Raw genomic sequence first — 19,913 nt, forward strand, 5'->3', positions numbered from 1 at the left:
TAGGTAGTTTGTTCCATGTATCCACAACCTGCCGTGTAAAGAAATGTTTCCTGATGTGTGTCTGAAATCTTCCCTAACCACTCTCCTCATGTCCTCGTTGATAGATTAACTTTCAAGTAACAGCTGGCATCCACCTTCCTTATACCCTTCATAATTGTGAACACTTCTATCATGTCTCCTCTTATTCTACATGTACTTAGGCTAAAAAGATTTAATTCTTTCAATCTTTCTTCATAGCTTATACCCTGCAGACCTGCAATGATGCTCGTCACCCTTCTCCTAACTCTCTCCAGTGCCTTCACATCCCTCACAAGATATGGAGAACAAAATTGTACGCAGTACTCAAGGTGTGGCCTCACAAACACATTATACAGCCTAAGGAGAGCATCTCTAGACTTGAATTCCACTGAGCGCATTATATAGCCCAATATTCTATCAGCCTTCCTAATCGCTTCTGTGCATTGTCCAGATGTTGATAGCGATGAGTCTATCAGGACACCCAAATCCTTCTCATACAGAGCACTTTGTAACTCAAGATCCCTCATTGTCTATCACATATTTCTACTTCCTGTATATAATATTTTACATTTACTTAATTAAATTTCACCTGCCCACATCTGGATATTGTTTAGATCTAACTGTACTGCCTGAATGTTATCAACCCTTTTGCCTATCTGCAAATTTTACTAGTTTATATGTTACTTGCTTATCCACATCATTAATGTAAAAAAACAGCAGCAGCCCCAAAATTTATCCCTGAAAAAGTCCACTTTTAACATCTTCTAGGTGTGAAAATGATCCTCTCACCATAACTTTCTGTTTTTGATCCAATTCTGCATGCATTTGCACACCTTATACTGAATCCATACCTACTGTAATTTGGATTATTGATCTCTCATAGAACATAGAATAGTACAGCACAGTACAGGCCCTTTGGCCCAAAATGTTGTACCGACCCTCAAACCCTGCCTCCTATATAAGCCCCCACCTTAAATTCCTCCATATACCTGTCTAGTAGTCTCTTAAACTTCACTAGTGTATCTGCCTCCACCACTGACTCAGGCAGTGCATTCCACACACCAACCACTCTATGTTAAAAACCTTCCTCTAATATGCCCCTTGAACTTCCCACCCCTTACCTTAAAGCCATATCCTCTTGTATTGAGCAGTGGAGCCCTGGGGAAGAGGCGCTGGCTATCCACTCTATTTATTCCTTTTATCATCTTGTACACCTCTATCATGTCTCCTCTCATCCTCCTTCTCTCCAAAGAGTAAAGCCCTAGCTCCCTTAATCTCTGATCATAATGCATGGCAGCATCCTGGTAAATCTCCTCTGTACCCTTTCCAATGCTTCCACATCCTTCCTGTAGTGAGGCGACCAGAACTGGACACGGTATTCCAAGTGTGGCCTAACCAGAGTTTTATAGAGCTGCATCATTACATCGCGACTCTTAAACTCTATCCCTCGACTTATGAAAGCTAACACCCCATAAGCTTTTTTAACTACCCTATCCACCTGTGAGAGTACCTCTCGTGAGGTACTTTGTCAAAAGCCTTCTGAAAGTCCAAGTAAATGATATCAACTGCTCTATTTTTATCATAAATTTTAGTTGCCTCTTCATAGAACTAGAGCATATTAGCAAACATGATTCCCTCCTTTCTGAACCCATGTTGGCTTTCTTGCTAACATGCCTGTTCTTATCAGCCGGTTTTCCATCGATTTCTTTATTAATGTTTCCATTATCTTACCTACCATACATGTTAAGCTTACTAATCTATAGCTACCAGGGTCAGTACGGTCACCCTTATTATATACTGGGACAACATTTCCAGTCCTTCGGGATTTCACCGGTCTTCACTGACTTTTGAAAAATACATATTAGGGGTTTGTATATATAATCACAGACCACTTTAAGTACCATTGGATATATGTTGTCTGGCCCTTTATATTTATTAACTTCCAGCCTTTTCTGCTGAAACAAGACTTAATTTTCTAAGATCTCTAAGCCACTTAAAGCAACCTTATTTTTCTCTACACTTCCTGGCATATTGCTAACATCTTCACAGGTAAATACTTTAAGAAAACATGAGTTAAGAGTATCTGTTATGTCTTTCTCTGCATAATTTATCATCCCATTATTATTCCTAATACACTTAAATTCCTCCCTGACTATTCCTTTACTACTAAAGTATTAAATCTCTTGGGGGTTAATCTTAGCATTATCAGCAATATCCTTCCCAAACTGCCTTTTTTGCAATCTGAATTTTCCTCTTGACTTTAGCTCTCATGTATAGCTCTTTTACTGTGGAAGACATTGGCAATGTAGTGGAAGTTCCAGGTCTCAACGGGCATGAAGTGTATGAAGTATATTTTCATATGCCCAACAGTTAACATTATTATTTTTTTTCTATATCCCTTATATAGCTGTCATTTTTTCAATAATTTTTACATATCTTTATTAATCCGTGTAGTTGATCTATTATAGTTATTGCATCTCCTGACCTTGTGTTTGGACATTTCCTTCACTGTGTGTATTGCCTCTTTAAATTGACCCCATTGTTGCTTAACTGACTCAAAGTCAAGCAGTTCCTTCCAGTTTACCTTCTTAAGTCTTTGCCACATCTACGCAAACTTTGTCTTTCTGAAATTCAATTTAATGGCTTTGGTTTTTACTGTAACACTCTCCCACAAAACTCTGAGACTAACAATTTTATGATCACTTGTTCCAAAAGGCTCAACAACTTCCAGACTCAAAATTCTATTCTGATTTTTACAGAATATCAAATCTAGACAGGACTCCCCTTTTGTTGGTGCATTTACATACTGGGGCAAACAACAATCATTCAATAACTCAATGAATTCATTTTCCTGTAATCCATCAGTCACTGGGTTCAATATTTGGGAAACTAAAGTCTCCCATAACTTTAACAACAACCTCGGAACTTCATTTTTTAATATTCTGATTGAGTTGTTTATTAAAATCACTATCAGCATTAGGGAGTTTATAACATACACTCAATATTAGTCCTTTATACTTATCGCTTTCAATTCTCACTCAGATATCTTCACTAAGACTTGATTCATCTCCTATCTGTCTCACTGGTTTTACATTTGTCTCCACGTATATTAAAAAAATGCAGGAAAAGATTAACAGACAACTCAGGTGGATAGTCCCATCTTGACATCTTGGGGAAGTAATGAAGTATGAAAGAGCAAAGTGCTGATGCCAGTAGAAGATAACTGACAATTTTAATATTGAATGATGCAATATTCCACATGCATTATTGTGATAGGAAAGTATTCTGGTTGACATAACATGCTCAAGTATAAATGCAAATCATTTTTGAATGTACTTGGGCATTGTTAAAAATTGGCAGAACTCTCTTGTATTCTGGATAGGATGTAAAGATTATTGGCCAAGCTAAAGCAGGCCGGTAGAGAAAGTTATATCATAATGGTTAATTTGTTTTCTCTGGAACTGGGACTGGAGAGGAAAGCATTGGTTTAAACTGCATTTATTTCATTGTAAGAGGCTTGACAGGGTAGGTTGGTGAATTCAGGACAGGAGTTGCTTATGAGGACTGGATATAGTAATAACAGAAACATGGATGAGGGAAGGGCGAGACTGGCAGCTCTGTGTTCCAAGATACAGATTCTACAGGTGTGCTCAAGATTCAGGCAAGAGAGGAGAGGGAGTTGCCTCCTTGATGAAAGAAAATACTTATAATATCCTTACAGAGGATATTCTTGGGGAAATTTCAGTGAGGCCACATGGGTGGAACTTAGAAACAAGAAGGGGATGGTCACTCAGATAGGATTACATTATATTGTAGGCCTCTCAATGGTTAGCAGGGGTGAGATTGCAGCCCACTGTAAACACAATAGAGTATTATTAGTAGGAGATTTTAACTTCCATAATATTGACTCAGCCAACCATAGTGTTAAAGGCATGGAAATTGTGAAATGTGATCAAGAAAGTTTCCTTGATTAATAAATAGAGGAAACAGCTAGAGGGGATGAAACATTGTGCCTCCTCTGGGAAATGAAGTAGGACAAGTGGCAACGTGGTGATTACTTTGGGTCCAGTAACAAAAAGTCTATTAGTTTGAAAATAGTAATGGAGAAAGTATAGCCAGGTCCAGAACTGAGCAGAGCAAATTTTGGAGCTATCAGGTGGGATCTTGTGGTGGTTGATTAGATGAGATTGTTGCAGCGAAGGGAGTGTCTGCCAAGTGTGATGTTAAGAGTTCAGTGCCTGCATGTTCCTGTTAGGGCAGGGGTTGCCAAACTGGGGTCCATGGACCCCTTGCTTAATGGCATTGGTCCATGGCACAAAGGCAGCTAGGAACCTCTGTGTCTGGGTGAAGTTCAAGGCTGGCAGGTTTCAGGAACCCTGGTTGACAAGAGATATTTTGGCTCTGGTTAAGAAAATGAAGGCAACATACATGGCTAAGCAATTAAGAACTAATAGATCTCTTGATAACTCAAAGAAGAGTAGGAGTGCACTGAAATACAAAATATTAACCAGGATGCTTTCTCGATTTGGGGGCTTGAGTTAAAAAGAGAGATTGCATTAACTACGACTTTAATGTAGGAGACTGAGGCAAGAGAATAAAAAGGACATTATGAGCAGCTTCTTCATGCTAAGGGTAGTGCATATTCAGAATGAACTGCCAGAAACAGAGGTTGAAGCTGGCACAGTGGTAACATAGATATGTATGTAGACAGGAGATACTTGGAGGGCTGGGGGCCAAATGTGGGCAAATGGAACTAGCTTCTGGGAAACACAATCAGAACAAAGAGGGCCTATTTCTACGCTGTACGATTCTATGATACTTTGACTCTATGAACTGGGAGAGTCCATTGAACACAGCTTTGAGTAATAAAGGTTAGAAGTACTTTGTTAGGTGAAAAGGCAAGAGAAAACAGAGCTTCGTATGAACTTCAAAAAATGCGTTTTTATCAGATTCATCAAGATGTGTCCTGGAATTGTATTCAGGTCAGCCACAATTGATTCTACACATGTGAAATCAGCTACAAGAGAAGCTAATGACATAAAGCTTAAACCTCACATATCTATCCCAAAATCAAAAGGCTTAATGGTGAATAAAATTGACAAAACATAGAAAATCTGAGAGAAACCATATAATGAGCCATTCTTCACTTCCTGGGATTCTACCGAGGCATTACTTAGATGAAAGAGATAACTTTCATGTTCTAAAAGAAATTTTAAAAAGAACAACTAATTCCCTGAACTCAGTCACAGATGGATAAGATCTTCAGTATGTGAAGACAAATAACTAAAGTTGTTAAGCCTAAGATTTTGTTCAATACGTTCTGAATTCTAATTATAACGTAGATTGATACTGGGGCTATAGTGTCAGGAATATTTTCCACATGTTATAGGATTCTCTTTCTTTCTCTTATGTTTGGAATATACAGCTTGGAAATGATTGCTGAAGTAGGCATTTGGAGTCAAAGTCTAGTTGAATTTAAAAACTATTTCTATTAAAATTTTAACTTTACCAGGCAAAAGTTCATTCCAGCTGAAAGAAATAATTTTCATTAATGAAAATGCATTCCAGCAATTCCAAAGTGACCAGCTAGGAGTAAATATTTTTCATAACACTGGTCAGTGGGAAGGAAGGGTTCGAATATAACTGTTGATTCATGACGAAGGGGCCAGATGGGAAAAAAGTAATGATTCAAGAAAGGTACTTTAACCATTCAACTAGATGTCAGCAACGAAGAGAGAAGCCCACAAGTTAATAGAAGTTACAAACAGGCAACCTCCATGGAATGGGGGACGGGGGGTGGAAATTGTGTTCCAAGGAAATGGTCCATATCTCTGCATCTCTATTTTCCATAATGCAAAACTTCTTCATCTAGCATTTATTTATTTATAATAGCAAATTATGATTGTATATGCCAGATATTTTAGTGATTTCTGAATTCTGTAAGGCAAATTTCTGTTACTGTATATTAACGTCCTCCATCTTTATTCCACCAAGTTGACCCAGCTACCAATGTCCACTTGAATCTTGTTTGTTGCTATTCATTTCATCAAAATATCATGTAGCACATTGAGATCTTACTTATTTTTGTCCAGTTACAAGAATTAAAACTTACAGGATTTAACAATCAGGCTGATGGGCTCCTTCTGGGCAATTGTTCTTGTTCTGGAAAAATGGGCGAAACAAATGTAATCATCCCGACTATCACTTGACTGCACATTTGAAAAGTAAAGGTCTCCATTGAGTCCTTGGGAAGCTCTGCTGTTCTGCTGGATACGTCGAATCTCTGAAAAATAAAATATGCTTTTATTACAATGTAATTTTATGGAATATATTGATTTCCTAACTGAACCTTACCAACTACTGGACATTAACTCTGCTCCACCTTCCATAGCTGCTGCCTAATCTGCTAAAAATTTCCACAATTTCATGTTTTTATGTCATATTCCCAACATCTGTCACAATTTATAATTTTAGACATTGCATAAATAATAACATCCATAATATCAACACAATTAATGGTCTTCTGGTTTAAGATGGCACTACTGAAGCTGGGCGATACCTTACTGGTGGTTCAAAAGGCAAAAAGTACAACTAAATGCTTTATTAAGAACACTGGTAAATTGCAGCAAACTATCACTGCAAACAAGGAAGAGGCGAGCAAAGGTAAGGCTGACTCGAGGGTTGAGCTGTGGAGGTGCGATGCAAGGTCAGAGCGCGGCATCTGGAAGTAGTCAGAGCAAGGTCGAGGCATGGTTGAGATAGAGAGAGTGAATCAGAGAAGAGAAGGTACAGAGGAGTTCGGAGCCTGTCCACTTAAACTGGGAGTGAAGTTGGATCGATCTAAGCTTTGAGCCAATTTGGAAAGATTGAGTATGGCCTCGATGTACAGACCCATATCAAATTGCTGCGGTGGGGCACCGGTCCTAATGCAGAGGACAATCCGGTGTTTGGATGATTTAAACGCCGGCCCTGATAGACCAATAATGCAGGGTGTCGGGACTGGAGGCGAAATTCCGGCTGATTCCGCTTGCATTTCTGCAATGTTTATTCCTCTCCCCACAGCACTGAGTTTGTGAGGCTGCTTCGGCTGCTACACGGTTATTATATGTAAGCTTTGAGGTGATTTGCCCTATTGTGTGATGAACTGAGACTGAGGCTTTGGGCCTACTCTGGTTGCTCTGGGCTCCAGGTTTATGGACTCAATTAGGTTATGAATGTTATTGTTTCCTTTTACTGCTTGCATGATTTATGTTTTTTTTTCCTCTCGCTCTTTTTTTTTGGTCCTTTTTTTAGAAATTGGGTTCTTTAGGGTTTCTTGCTCTGTGGCTGCCTGTAAGCAGATGAATCTTAAGGTTGTATATTTTATATATACTTCGATAATAAATGTATTTTGAACTTCTAAACTTTGTGAGTCATAACTTCTATCCTTTATCTTTCCTTAATGTCTTTATTTTCATCGATCTAACAAAGTCAATTTAATAGATTGTTTACTTAGAAATTTAAGAAAAGAAGCAATAAGGCTAAATATTCAAATTCCCTCAATCTTTTGGCATACTTACCACCTCATCAATGCAGACAATCACACAAAACAATCAGATGGATTTTGTTAGTACAGTTCCAATAGGAATTTTGTTATTAAAATAATTTGCTTTATATTTGCAGTGGGCAAGAACACCAAAACAGTAAATAATCTTTTTTTTTGAAGAAGTAAATAACACTGAAGAAATCCCTTTCCTAATTGCAGTCAGTTGGTTTGAGAATCTCATCACTAAGGTAGCTACCATACTAAATTACAAAGTGCGAACATGTAACTGATGCTGTTTGAAGAGCTATCTTTGCTTGAAATCAGCAGAAGCTTTTAAATTGTGGATGTAATTACTTTTAAGCCTTCAAGATGTTCCTTGTGCGTCTTGGGACTTAACGTTCTGACAGGCTGCACACACTTGCTGTTGACCTCTCTCAGTGTGACCTGCAGTGAATTCACTCCCAACCCTACATGTCAAGGACTCTCACTGCAGCAGGACTTGTACCATGTAATGTCGTCTTGTGGGGGCTAAGAGGCACAGAAGCTAATTGTCAAGCTATCAAACCGAGAATACTCCTGACATTCGTAGATATTCAAAATCATCGAAGGATATTGAAAAGGAAAGCATAAACAATTAAATGAAATTAACATTGAATAAGTATACTTTCAAAGATTAAAAACATTAACAAATGAGAAAATCTGAAGATACCGGAAATCCAGGCAACATGCACAAAATCCTGGAGGAACTCAGCAGGCCTGAAACGTTGACTGTTCACTCTTTTCCATAGATGCTGCCTGGACTGCTAAGTTCCTCCAGCATTTTGTGGAGTTACTTAAAAATATTTAATTGACATTATTTAGAAGTGAAAGTTAACATGTTTATCCTTATCCAAAGTTGGAGTACTGTTAATAAAAGCTCAGCGACAATTTCAGGAGATCTGCGAGCATTCAACCTGAGCTTGTCAGCATTCACGGTAAAAAAATAACAGCAGTTCATTCCCACCAGCTTCACATTTTACTGAGTGAGGCAGCTACCCACATGAAGCATAAGATGTTACTGTGAGGACTGCTGGATATGTATTTCCATATATTCATGACTCTTTCATTTTACCTTCAAATCACATTAATTTCCATTGTGTCCTCGTGATTTATTTCAAATTAATAATCTGATTTTACCCTATGCCTACATTGGAATATTTTATCCGCTTCATAAGTGTATGTAATTGTATAATGACACATTTTATTTCATTTATTGCAGAATGATTGTGAAATGAAAACCAATTAGACTTCTGACCTTTCCTTTTTATATGTTACAATTTTATTTTATTCCTGACAGTTGTGAAAATTTCACAATGCAGAAAATATCCATTAGGCCAACAACCTAAAGAAATGCAATTGCAAGATGGCATGCAAGAAAAATTTAACAACTTAGTTGAAGGACTGGCTAGAATATGTTATAGGAATGAAAGGTAGTACTTACTGCTGGTCATCCAATAAATATTTAATGGAGGCGGCCCACTGGGAGGGTTACATGGTAACACCACAGGCTCCCCTTCCTCTACCTCAATAGGTTTCATACTCTCCTTTGGGAATCTAGGGATAGCTGAAAAAACAAAATTATGATTCTGTTGTTATTCAATATTATTTCAAACAGTAATGAAAAATGTAAACACCAAATATGTAAGAGCAGAAACCAGACAACAAACTCAGCAGGAAGCTACAAAATAGAAAGTAATGAAAAAAACAAGACATGCAGCTGAACGCATGTCATTAGCTAACTGTTCCAAATTTTTCAATTCACTCTTCTACACATGAAAGTTATAGCTAACTGCCTCCAAACATTTTTATTTCAAGCAGAGTTTGACGTCACAATGGAAATGACTGATGCCCAACAGTTTCTTGTTCTTTGTAATTACTGTGCACCATAATTAAAAAGCTAAAAATGAAAAGCACAGAACATCTTGCCTGATTATCCATTTTGAAATGTTCAGTAATTTACCATCCTAAAAGCGACATTGTATACTAGAACAACACACATCAAAGTTGCTGGTGAACGCAGCAGGCCAGGCAGCATCTCTAGGAAGAGGTGCAGTCGACGTTTCAGGCTGAGACCCTTCGTCAAGACTTCGTCAGACTGCTGCGTTCACCAGCAACTTTGATGTGTGTTGCTTGAATTTCCAGCATCTGCAGAATTCCTGTTGTTTGTATATTAGAAAACGGTTTAGGACAATTTGCAGAAAAAAGGAGTAATTAAACTTTGATTTGCAAATTGACTACTGCTTTATGTGTAACCTTTTGAAGAAATCCTCTTCAAGCCACAGGATCTTAAAAAAAGTAAATGATAGCTGCAAGTTCAATGTTAATGAAATCCATTGAAACAAAGCTTTCATGATTTTTTGTAGTCCTTTATGCACTACTTGTAAAATCAATCTATTTTTAGTCCTATGAACTGCACATAGGCAGAAGCCAGGGAGATACAAGGGAATTTATTCTTATGCAAATTGCTATAATACAGCAAACAACTTGCATTTGTATAGTGCTCCTGAATCATACAGTGTATTTATATCAGCACTTAGAGCATTGCTGCGATGCAGCGTTTTTTTTTACTTCAGCTGATATGTTGCACCAAAACTTGCTTGTTAAGGATCCTGACAACAGTGAAAGAGGAAAGTAAGGAGGAAGGGAAAGAGGTGAGGAGGAGGAAATGAGGAAGGGAGGGAGGTTTGGATTTTCCTGAGTTCACTGAGTTTCAATGCTGCACACTGTTTTATTTTAAAAGCAGGATCTTTGTTACGCTGTCAGCAATGGCTTCTTGACAAACAGAAAAGATCCCAGTGTTACCTGCAGCTTTAGATAAGGGGCCTTCTGCTGCTGGTGGAAATGCGGAGAAGTACCTGAACTCCATGAGATGGATCCTGGGGTGGAGATCCCATTTTTGGGGATGTCCTTATTAATAGACTCGGATTCAATTGAAGAATCAGGCTGGCGGACTTGAGTCACCAAAGCAAAGCAATGCAATTCCTCATGCCGTGCAAATAATTCTGCAAAGCTATCTACTGGCTCCTTGATTTAGAATCCTTGAGCTACGGACCACAAATAGACTAGGAACACCTACAACCTATAGAAGTATCTCAGTGAAGGAAGCAAACCCTATCATAATATTACAGTACCTGAGAATAGGCAAGTTGCTCACTCCTTGTTCCACTTCTGCTAGGCCCTCAGGTGGGCAAGTTGAAGTTGAGAATGATTTATTTGTATTTTAGCAGCCCAACTAATTCCAAGCCTCTTAAGTGGTGGTTTTAAATTTCAGATTGAAGAGCAACCCAACTGTATTTTCTGATGGACATTGCCATTATTGTTCAGTCGCAGGAAAGCCGACAGGTGTCCTGGCTAAGAAATAGATAATGTCCTGCAAAATCCCAAGCCACAGTGAAACCAACCCCTTCATATGTAAAGCATAATATCGAAATGCCATAGAGTTACAGTTTCATGACAGCACTGTGGGCATTGCAGGGGGAGGAGGATGAACGGGAGCCAGTCCATTCTGGAGAACATAAGCTACTTCAAAAGTAAGTCATCATTCTGTACTATATTTTTACCAACAGTATTGTTGAAGCCAAAAGGGATACCAAGTTCACCAGTTCCAAAGTACTGATTAGAAAGGCTGGCTCTGTTACAGGAGTCAAGCTGGACACACTGGCGGCTGTGGTAGAACAAAGGGCCCTACGGAAAATTCTGGCAATTCTGGACAATGTTTCTCACCCTCTGCATGCCTCCTTGGCTGAACAAAGGGACACTTTCAGTAATAGACTAAGACAACTGTGCTGCTCCAAAGAGTGTTATATGAGGTCATTCTTACCCTCGGCAATTAGGCTCTATAATGAGTCAATCTATAGCCAGAGAAGTGATGACTCCCCACCCCCACCCCGCTGGTTAGACTGTTGGAAGTAACCTATTTTTTATTCTTTTTTACTTCTTTTCTAATATTTGTACATTTTTATACTTGTGCACCTGTAATGCTACTGTGACACTGTAATTTCCTTTGGGATCAATAAAGTATCTATCTATATATCCATCTAATTTTGAGCCTGTGTTTTGCACTGCAAGGGAATATTGGACTACTTAAAAGAATTAGAATTTCTGTGGCAGTGCGTTTAAACTCAATACTCTCAGTTTTGTTACTTGTTAAATCCTGGCCAAACATGTTTCTTTTTTTATCACAGAGCTCTCTGAGAAACTGTTCATAGAAATTTTCATCCATTTCCCAGTGGGTGTGAGACAATTGGATATGATTCGCCATAATCTGCCACAGTTCTGCCTAATTCACACTGAGACATCAGAAGGATAGATGATGTGGAAATGGAAGAAAATTATCTTGGTGTCATGCAAGCCAAGTCAGAATAAAATTCTTTGGGAGGTGGAAAAAGGATAAGTTTTCCTGCTAACATAAAATACTGTTACTGTCAAACAAAAACTTAAAAGCATCTAATTTTAAACACAAGAGATTCTGCAGAAGCTGGAAATCTTAAGCGATACACAAAAAGTGCTGTAAGGCGACCCTTCAATTGTAAGTCAGTCAGGGTCATTTACTATATCCGACGTTCCCGGTGCTGCTTCCTCTACAACTGTACATGTGTGCCGAGTTCGGATACTGCCAGTAAAGAACCATGAAACTTAGCTCCCATCTCCAGCGTTTTTATTAATAGCTTTGTCATGTAACCAGGCCACATACACAACAAATTGCTGACAAGGTTAATAAACCTACATCTTATCAGAACGCTATGTTTTAGTTGATAACGACACTCTGCGGAAGAGCGCAAGGAATGAGCCAAGAAGTGGGAGAAGGAGGCAGTGCAAGGCCGCGAACCTGAAAGGAAGGAGGAGCACAGCGGGGGTTGGGAACGTCGGGATACCAACAGACACAGTCAGAGCCACAGCACGTCCAGGCGAGGCAACAACTGGCGCTGACCCCCAGGGGCTGAGGGTCTGCCTGCCCCAGAAGGGAGATAAAAAAGGATCGACACACACATCTAGATGGAGTGCGCTCGTGGCGCTAGCGAGAAGGACACGTGAGTCAAAAAGAAAACAAGGGCAAAATGTGGCTAAATTAACATAACAAAGATGGCGATGATTGGAATCATTACAGCATTTGATAGTGGCATTGAAGACTGGGCAAAGTACATTGAGACAGTGGAGTTATATTGTGAGGCTAACTGTGTTAATGATGAAAAGAAAGCCAGCGTCTTACTCAGTATTATGGGAGCAAAAACATACGGGCTGCTACGGAGTTTGTTAACTCCTGAAAAGCCAGCTGCCAAAACGTTCAAGCAAATAGTAGTCACTCTCTAACAGCATTTAAACCCCAAACCACTGGTAATTGCTGAAAGATTTGAATTTCACAAACGGAATCAGAGCAGAAATGAAAGCATTTCTGAATGTTGTGCTGAATTGCACAAATCATCAGAACATTGTCAATTTGGAGCTGGTCCATCAGATGCATTGAGGGACAGGTTAGTGTGTGGCATGAACTGTGAAACCACCCAGAAGAAGCTTCTGTGTGAAAGAGACCTTAAATTAGAGAAGGCGCTGAACATTGCAATATCAATGGAAACAGCAGCACAGGTGCTTCAGAGATACAACAACAATCTCTGGAATATGCTACAAATAAAATGTCACTGAACAGAAATGAAGCAAAGAAATGTTACCGTTGTGGGAACAGGTCACATGACCCTGATAACTGTTGGTTTAAAGACAAAGAATGCAGAAACTGTGGCAAACAGGGCCACACTGGCAGAGTATGCAAAGCTAGTAAACAGCAGAAAAAAGAACGAAATACAGAGAAACAAGAAACCCCAGAAAGGAAAACACAACAAGGTACACAAAATGGAAGAAAACAGTTCTGAAGAAAACGACTCAGATGAAAGTGAATTGTCTTGTCTGCAACTTCACAGCATGAAAGAGACAGATGATCGAAGAGTAATATGGATCACTCCACAAGTGGCAGGCGTGAGACTGAAAATGGAGTTGGGCACAGGCTTAGCTTTAATAGTGATCTCTGTATATGACTACAAATAACTATTTTCTCACGTACCTCTGAGACAAACTAAACTACTGCTAAAGACTTAGACAGGACAGAAAGTGTGTCCCAAAGGTAAAATTAAAGTGACAGTGACCTATGGAGACAAAACACAGCAACTGAACCTCAATGTACTGAAAAATGGAGGACCACTGTTGCTGGGACGTGAATGGCTCAGGGAAATCCTGTTGGATTGGCGCACCATCAAGGCACTAGATGTGTCAACAAAGGAGGGGTAGCTTAGCGGGGCAGCTCCAGCTCTCTTCTCACCCATTGTCGACTATTACAATGACGAGAAGGAGCTAGACAGCGTCGACGATGAGGACGAAAGCAGTATCCGTGGTCTCGACTCGGATGAAGATACAGAGGATGGAAGGGATACAGATATTGCCATTAAGCAGGATGATGAAGATGACCTGGAAGTAAAAGAGCAGAATTACCAGGAGAAATCAACATCTCTCAAAAGACAGCTACAGCAGTTACTGGAAGGCACTTTGAAGGGGTAGCAGAAAAGGATGAAGAAACTAGATCAACAATACAAGGAAAGAATACAAAATGCCGTGCTCTTTCTGCAACTGGAGACAGAACAAGTGGAAAGGAATTATATTAAAGAGAAAAAAGCAGCAGTGAAGGAATTTGAAGATAAAAAGATTGAGTTAGAAGAAAAGAAAAAGATGATTGAGAATGAGAGGCTAACAATGGAACTCTCAGGAGATTCTATGGAGGTAAAGCCAATAATGATTAGGAAACTAAGGAGGAGAAGTAATGACCCTGTTCCAATTACAGACAAAAGATTAAAACCTGCACCTGCGCAGTTAAATTACTTGTTAACAGATGAACAGATAATGGAAGATCTGCAAACTCTCAATAAGCTTAAATCTCCGAAAAGACCAGCATTTCCATCTTCCCCTGAGCATCTTCCCAGCAGTTGTGCTGAATCACCAGCACAAAGATATGAAGCACGAATAGAAGATGGGAAGTTATATTATGACAAGACATGGTATCATAAAGGTCAGGCTATCTATTTAGAATCTAAGGAGAATACAAAGATTGGCTGTGTAATTAGCTCAGTTGGAATGAATGAGATATGGGTAAGGAAGACAAGTGATAGCACAAAGATGCGTGTATATCTAGGACAGTTGCACAGAGGAGTCTTCATTATGTGGATGCGATTCGCGGCCTAGAACTCTTAGCAAGTTGGAGGCGCACATCTTCTTAACTCCCCGTGCTCAGGTCAACTTTTCACGAATTTTATATGTAAATCTGTATTAAAACAAACAAGTTTATTGACAGACGTTACCCGGAGAGACAGAAAGACTCCCCAAGAGACTTGAATTATAAATGGGTCTTAGACCAAAAGAAAAAAAAGCGTGTTATAATTTGATATTACCATATTACTTTGTTATAATTTGAAATTATTAAGTTACTAAGTAAACAAATGGTAGGCATTTGTATGTCGAGGGTAAACGTATTTGCTTAGCATAGTGCCCCAGTAAAAAAAACAGTTGATACACTATTAAAATAAAAGGGGAGGAGTGTACCGTATAGCCTACAGTATAATAGGGACCACTTTATGTTTTAGTAACACGTCATTGAATGCGCTATTAGGCGTATATTGATCTATATGCTTGTGCCAAGTTCGGATTCTGCGAGTAAAGAACCGTGAAACTTAGCTCCCATCTCTAGCATTTTTATTAATAGCATTGTTGCGTAACCATGCCGCATACACAACACATATCATTGGTGAATACTGAGCCAAAGTATTCAGTAAGGTCCTCCACTACTTCCTCCAACTCCAGGCACATTCCACTTTTATAACTGATCAGTGCTATGCTCACTCTAGCAATCCTCCTGTTCTTCACGTATATGTAGAATGCTTTGGGGTTTTCCTTAATCCCACTGGCCAAGGCCTTCTCAAGTTTCCTTCCAGCTCTTGAAAGACTATTGTTAAACTCATTTTTTTTGCCATTTCTTTCTATTTTTGCAATAATCTGTGACCAATTCTAGGAAAATGATGTTTTCCTGCATCTAGTTCTGAGTGATGGCAGTCATTGAACACTTTCATCTAAAAATGTTTAGTGCTTCAATCTCTCATTTGTAAATCCATTTTGGTGAATTGCTAATCACTTTTACCAGCAATCGGAGGTCAGCTACTTTCCATTCACTGACAGGAAAAGTCATTTTATGACATTAGTATATTTATCAGATAATTACACCATCAGCAGAGGTCTGGGGAAATAGAGTTTCCATCTGCTTCCTTGGATAGGAATAGGGAGAATCACGGGAAGCCAAAGCAGAACTTTACGATAAAAACAAATATATATTAAACTTTCAGTTAACCGCCTTTTAATGTGATCGCCTTAAAAAATAGATGACTGAGAATATAGTAACATGTAATATACCTTACAACCAAAATCTTTTTCTGACAACGATACTGCACTGAAGGTGATTCAGTCCACCATGTTGATGCTTGCTCTTTGGTAAAACTATCCATTAAGTTCAATATCTACCTACGTCTAGTTTTGTACATCAATCAGAAATATAATTCTGGATCTATTTTCCATATTGCGGTGATGAAATCAGTTATAAGCAAAATAACATTGCTTTGCACCAGTTCATCACATTAACTTCAAAAAGAATTTAAAGTTTAAGTGAATAAGACTAACTGTATCAAGGATCAATGTTTTTGGATATTATTTTTGGATATCATAAACACATGTAACAATTGAATCAGGTCAATATGTTATTTCATACAATGCTAGAATTCATTCATGATAAAGAACAGCAGCTCACACAATTTAAGTGCCTGCAGCAGACCAGAGCTATGATGCCAACTAGAACACCACATAACAGCCAAGTTGCATCGACATGCTTACATGAACACACAAATCTCCCCCACTATTGGTTAGGTTGTAGCTTCAACGGATGGCTGGTTGTCTGCTGGCACCAGTCACAGTGCCATCAACAGAAATCCATCTCAAAGTTTGGCCCTGAGTGCTTCCAGATGGTTTGCTGGAGTGTCTATTGATATACAAGACATTGCTGAGGCATATTGGATACACAATGCAATATTTCAAGCTGAATCCATTCTACTTTAGAATTGCAAAAAAAAATGTACAACTCATGCAGTTTGATTAAACAGATCATTTGAATCAGTATGTTTCTGCTTTCAATATAATCATACACAAGAGTGGCGTACAATTACTTTTCAGGAAGATTTCTACATATCTGATTCATGCCTGTTTAATGCTGATACATTAGTACATACAAATAGCATTAGCTGCTTCTACAGAGTAATTGATAACATACGCCAAGACCCCCTCCTACTCATTTACAATGTCAGGTTCAATATGTGAAAGATCAGCATACGCATGTTTCCCAGATTCAGTGGACCTTCTATCCAATGTCAACGCATCCAAAATCAATTTTTGCATTCCTCTCATGCATGCTCACAAAGAATCTGCAGTTTGAATATCCTTTCGTCTGTGTTCTAGTTAATTTTGAAAAAGTAGAGGAAAATGAGAGGTTCCAAGAAGGATGGCATAAATCAACATCTCACCACAGTGTTTCTACTTATTTCATTACAGTCTTTACTTTTCAGTATGGGAAAAGCAACTCCATAGGGCAGGGATTCCTAACCTGGGGTCCACAGATCCCTTGCTTAATGATATTGGGCCTTGGCATAAGGAAGGTTGAGAACCCCTGCCATAGAAACTATTGGCATACATTTCTGTTAGCCATTATCAGCTTAAAACCAGGGATAACCATTCATATGTTTCGTGCAAGTACAATTGAGCATTTTTCTATTTCCATAAAGACAATCCTATTTTTATTTTGGGTGCAATGGCAATAGAAAGCACAGACAAGATGTTCATATTGAACAAAGAATTAGCATGCACGCGGTCTATCTTGCATTGATTAGTGGGTAGTTCACACCTTAGTGGAGAGAAGTTACATGGAGATTCTTTTTGAACTGAACACTCTCATCCAATGGGGATAATACTGATTCTCAAATCCAGAAAACTTGATCAGGAATTAGCAAGTCCAAAGCTTGGAAACTACTTCAGTAAGCAGGAATAATAAATCAGACATGATGCAATGGTAGAGCAGACTTGATGGGACAGGTGTCCTAATTCTGCTGCTATGTCTTCTGGTCTAATGGTCTAACACATATGTATTTTAAATCACAAAAACTAAATAGCTTACCCTAACTGCTACCCTTTGTTTCATTAGCCGGTACTATCCCACGTAACATTTCTTTAAAGTCAAACTGAGTGTTTTAAGTTAATTAATGAGTCCTATTGGCCTGTCAAACAGTAGTGACCGACATGACCGCAAACAACTAACTATTGGCAAAACAGTTGGCCTGAATGTGATGGGATGGATTTATAGAAACATAGAAACATGGAAAACTTACAGCACAATACAGGCCCTTTGGCCCACAAAGCTGTGCCAAATATGGCCTTACCTTAGAAATTACCTAGGGTTACACATAGAACTCTATCTTTCTAAGCTCCATGTACCTATCCAGGAGTCTCTTAAAAGACCCTATAGTATCCACCTCCACCACCATCGCCAGCAGCCCATTCCATGCACTCACCACTCTCTGCATAAAAAAAACTTACCCGTGACATCTCCTCTGTACCTACTTACAAACACCTTAAAACTGTGCCCTCTCGTGCTAGCCATTTCAGCCTTGGGAAAAGTCCTCTGACTATCCACAAGATCAATGCCTCTCATCATCTTACACACCTCTATCAGGTCACCTCTCATCCTCCGTCACTCCAAGGCAACATCCTTGTAAATCTCCTCTGCACCGTTTCTATGGTTTACATATCCTTGAGGCGACCAGAACTGAGCACAGTACTCCAAGTGGGGTCTGACCAGGGTCCTATATAGCTACAACATTACCTCTCAGCTCCTAAACTCAATACCACGATTGATGCAAGGCTAATGCACCGTATGCCTTCTTAACCATAGAGTCAACCTGTGCAGCAGCTTTGAGTGTCCCATAGACTGGGACCCCAAGATTCCTCTGATCCTCCACACTGCTAAGAGTCTTACCATTAATACTATATTCTGCCATCATATTTGACCTACCAAAATGAACCACCTCACACTTATCTGGGTTGAAATCCATCTGCCACTTCTCATCCCAGCTTTACATCCTATCAATGTCCCACTGTAATATCCACAACACCCCCAAACTTTGTGTCATCAGCAAATTCACTAACCCATCCCTCCACTTCCTCATCCAGGTCATTTATAAAAATCACGAAGATTAGGGGTCCCAGAACAGATCCCTGAGGCACACCACTGGTGACCGACCCCATGTAGAATATGACCCGACTACAACTACTCTTTGCCTTCTGTGGGCAAGCCAGTTTCTGGATCTACAAAATGTCCCCATGCCTCCTTACTTTCTCAATAAGCCTTGCATGGGGTACCTTATCAAATGCCTTGCTGAAATCCATATACACTACATCTACTGCTCTACCTTCATCAATGTGTTTAGTTACATCCTCAAAAAATTCAAAGGTTCAACCTGCCTTTGACAAAGCTATGCTGAGTATTCCTAATCATATTATGCCTCTCCAAATGCTCATAAATCCTGCCTCTTAGAATCTTCTTCATCAGCTTACCAGCCACCAAAGTAAGACTAACTGGTCTATAATTTCCTGGGCTATCTCTTCTCCCTTTCTTGAAAAAGAGAACAACATCCACAACCCTCCGATCCTTAGGAACCTTTCAAATCCCCAAAGGCTCAGCAATCTCCCTCGCCTCCCACAGTAGCCTGGGGGTAATGTGCTGTGCAACGCTGTGACTACCTCTGCAACAAAATACTCATTGACTTTGAAGATTCTATTGCGTGATGTTCTAGTTTGGAGCTGCTTTGTTCACAAGATGCTTCATAGATTGTCAACTAATATTGAAAACTAAACTAATATTGTCATCTAAATTATGCTAAGACTAAGTTCAAAATTAATGCATTCAATTCTGAGATTTCTTTTAAACAAAACTAGATATTGAAACTAAGATGAACTTACATGCGGTTGTAAAAACGATTTCCTCAGATATTGCTGTCCCCAGTTCATTGCTCGCATAACAACGATATTTTCCCTGAAATGTCTTCAAATTGCCGTTGTTGTTTTTAATGATGAATGTCCCTGAGTTTGAAGCTGGAATCACTCTGTGATCCTGCGATGGATCATATTCTTTGCCGTCCTTGGTCCACCAAAAACTACGATATAAACAAGGATTAATTTACTATATTTTCTGATGTATACTCTCGGC

The 19,913-nt window shown here is 39.1% G+C and overlaps 1 protein-coding gene and 1 pseudogene across 7 annotated transcripts in view; one reads left to right on the plus strand and one right to left on the minus strand.

The window, feature by feature from the left end:
- chl1b (cell adhesion molecule L1-like b) overlaps window positions 1-19,913 on the minus strand; it is a 986,835-nt gene that overhangs the window by 543,134 nt on the left and 423,788 nt on the right. For all 7 annotated transcript variants that reach the window (XM_072280601.1, XM_072280605.1, XM_072280603.1 and 4 more), the window contains 3 exons: window positions 19,667-19,860; window positions 9,024-9,146; window positions 6,131-6,301 (listed from right to left, as the gene is read on the minus strand). In XM_072280601.1, the coding sequence (XP_072136702.1) occupies window positions 6,131-6,301; window positions 9,024-9,146; window positions 19,667-19,860 (488 nt within the window). The remainder of the gene's footprint in view (window positions 1-6,130; window positions 6,302-9,023; window positions 9,147-19,666; window positions 19,861-19,913) is intronic.
- LOC140211293 (sin3 histone deacetylase corepressor complex component SDS3-like) lies at window positions 9,200-14,803 on the plus strand (annotated as a pseudogene).

This window comes from Mobula birostris, chromosome 16 (assembly GCF_030028105.1).
Source record: "Mobula birostris isolate sMobBir1 chromosome 16, sMobBir1.hap1, whole genome shotgun sequence".
NCBI lineage: Eukaryota > Metazoa > Chordata > Chondrichthyes > Myliobatiformes > Myliobatidae > Mobula > Mobula birostris.